Genomic DNA, 1,335 nt, shown 5'->3' on the forward strand with positions numbered 1-1,335 from the left:
TGTCTCTCTCTCTCCTCTCTATCTCTCTCTTGCTCTCTCTCTCATGCTCTCTCTCTATCTCTCACTCTCTCTCTCTCCCTCTCTCTATCTCTCTCGCTCTCTCTCTCCTCTCTCTCTCCCTCTCTCTCTCTCTCTCTCTCTCCAGGTAATCAAGGAGGTCACTGGGTGTACAGCATTCTGTTGACAGAAGAACATTTCCTGATCGAAGTGAGCATTAACCACAAACCCCTCCGCCCTGTCCCCCTCAAAAACATCTAAAGCCCATTCTCATTAATCTACCGTTGATGTATTGGAGCATGATGTGCTTTTGTTTGTTCCGTGCCATGTTTTTTTTTTATATATTTGTATGTATTTATGCATATCATATTTATTTTTATTTTTTAAACCCCATTTTAATTTCCACTTCCTGTGGCATGCTCTTTGTTTTTGTTGTTTCTTTGTTCACCAGCCTTTGTTTGTGTTTACGTCGTGATGTTAAGGAGAAAAACGTGTGAAATACACATCTTTTTAAATTTTTTATATTCTTTTATTAAATACTGCTTTTTCATCTTTGTCATTTGTTTCGTGGTTTGTTCAGAAACGTCACATTTTGTTCCGCTGATGTTTTAAAGTGCTGTAACAGCATCGCCAGAGTCGTCTTACATTTAAACCCACTGCACTCGTCCGTGTGGGATGCGCTCAGCATGTTTTCATCCACAGCTGATGGCATCAAAATGCACACCACCTTATCACAGTCTTAAAGGGGCAGGTCCAGCCAAACTGAAGGTAGTGCCAACTGTTCCATTACATCCTACAGCCTTAAAAACCATTAGAATTAGGGAGAGGTTGTTTGTTGGATGGTAAAATGAAGAGAGACTGGGGAAGTACCTTACTGAAGGCATAGAGCTAGTGGTGGTCCCCTCAGAGGCACATATTGAGTACTTTAAGTTTGGGAACATAATTCTGCATTCTATTTTTTGGTCATTTCCAAGACTTTTATTGTGTTCTTTTATACTCCACAGTTGTGTAATGAAAGATTGCAGAGATCCCCCTCTCCTTCTGGAGAAGAGAATGTAATGAACCTTTAGGGAACACAACTGGACTCTAACACCACTGCTGTACCTTTAAAACTAAATTTACACTTTTTTACTGAAGCATAATGCTCAGTCCAGTACTTCCTTTTTCCTGAAAATGTACAGTTAGCAAAGCTGTCGAGACCTTACCTCAGTTTGGTTTGTTTTTTAGTTGAAAGAGTAAAATCACATCTCTTCTAAAGAATGTATAGAAAGATGTTGAGCAGCTAAAGTAAGAAACTAATGCAAACTTGGATACATCAGTGGCTAAGCTTCTGGTCCT

General features: G+C 39.7%; 1 protein-coding gene across 4 annotated transcripts in view; it reads left to right on the plus strand.

The window, feature by feature from the left end:
• cep112 (centrosomal protein 112) overlaps window positions 1–1,335 on the plus strand; it is a 191,343-nt gene extending 190,008 nt beyond the window's left edge. For all 4 annotated transcript variants that reach the window (XM_066641756.1, XM_066641758.1, XM_066641755.1 and 1 more), the window contains one exon: window positions 146–1,335. In XM_066641756.1, coding sequence (XP_066497853.1) covers window positions 146–149 — 4 coding nt within the window. In that variant the 3' untranslated portion in view covers window positions 150–1,335. The remainder of the gene's footprint in view (window positions 1–145) is intronic.

This window comes from Hoplias malabaricus, chromosome 13 (assembly GCF_029633855.1).
Source record: "Hoplias malabaricus isolate fHopMal1 chromosome 13, fHopMal1.hap1, whole genome shotgun sequence".
Lineage (NCBI taxonomy): Eukaryota > Metazoa > Chordata > Actinopteri > Characiformes > Erythrinidae > Hoplias > Hoplias malabaricus.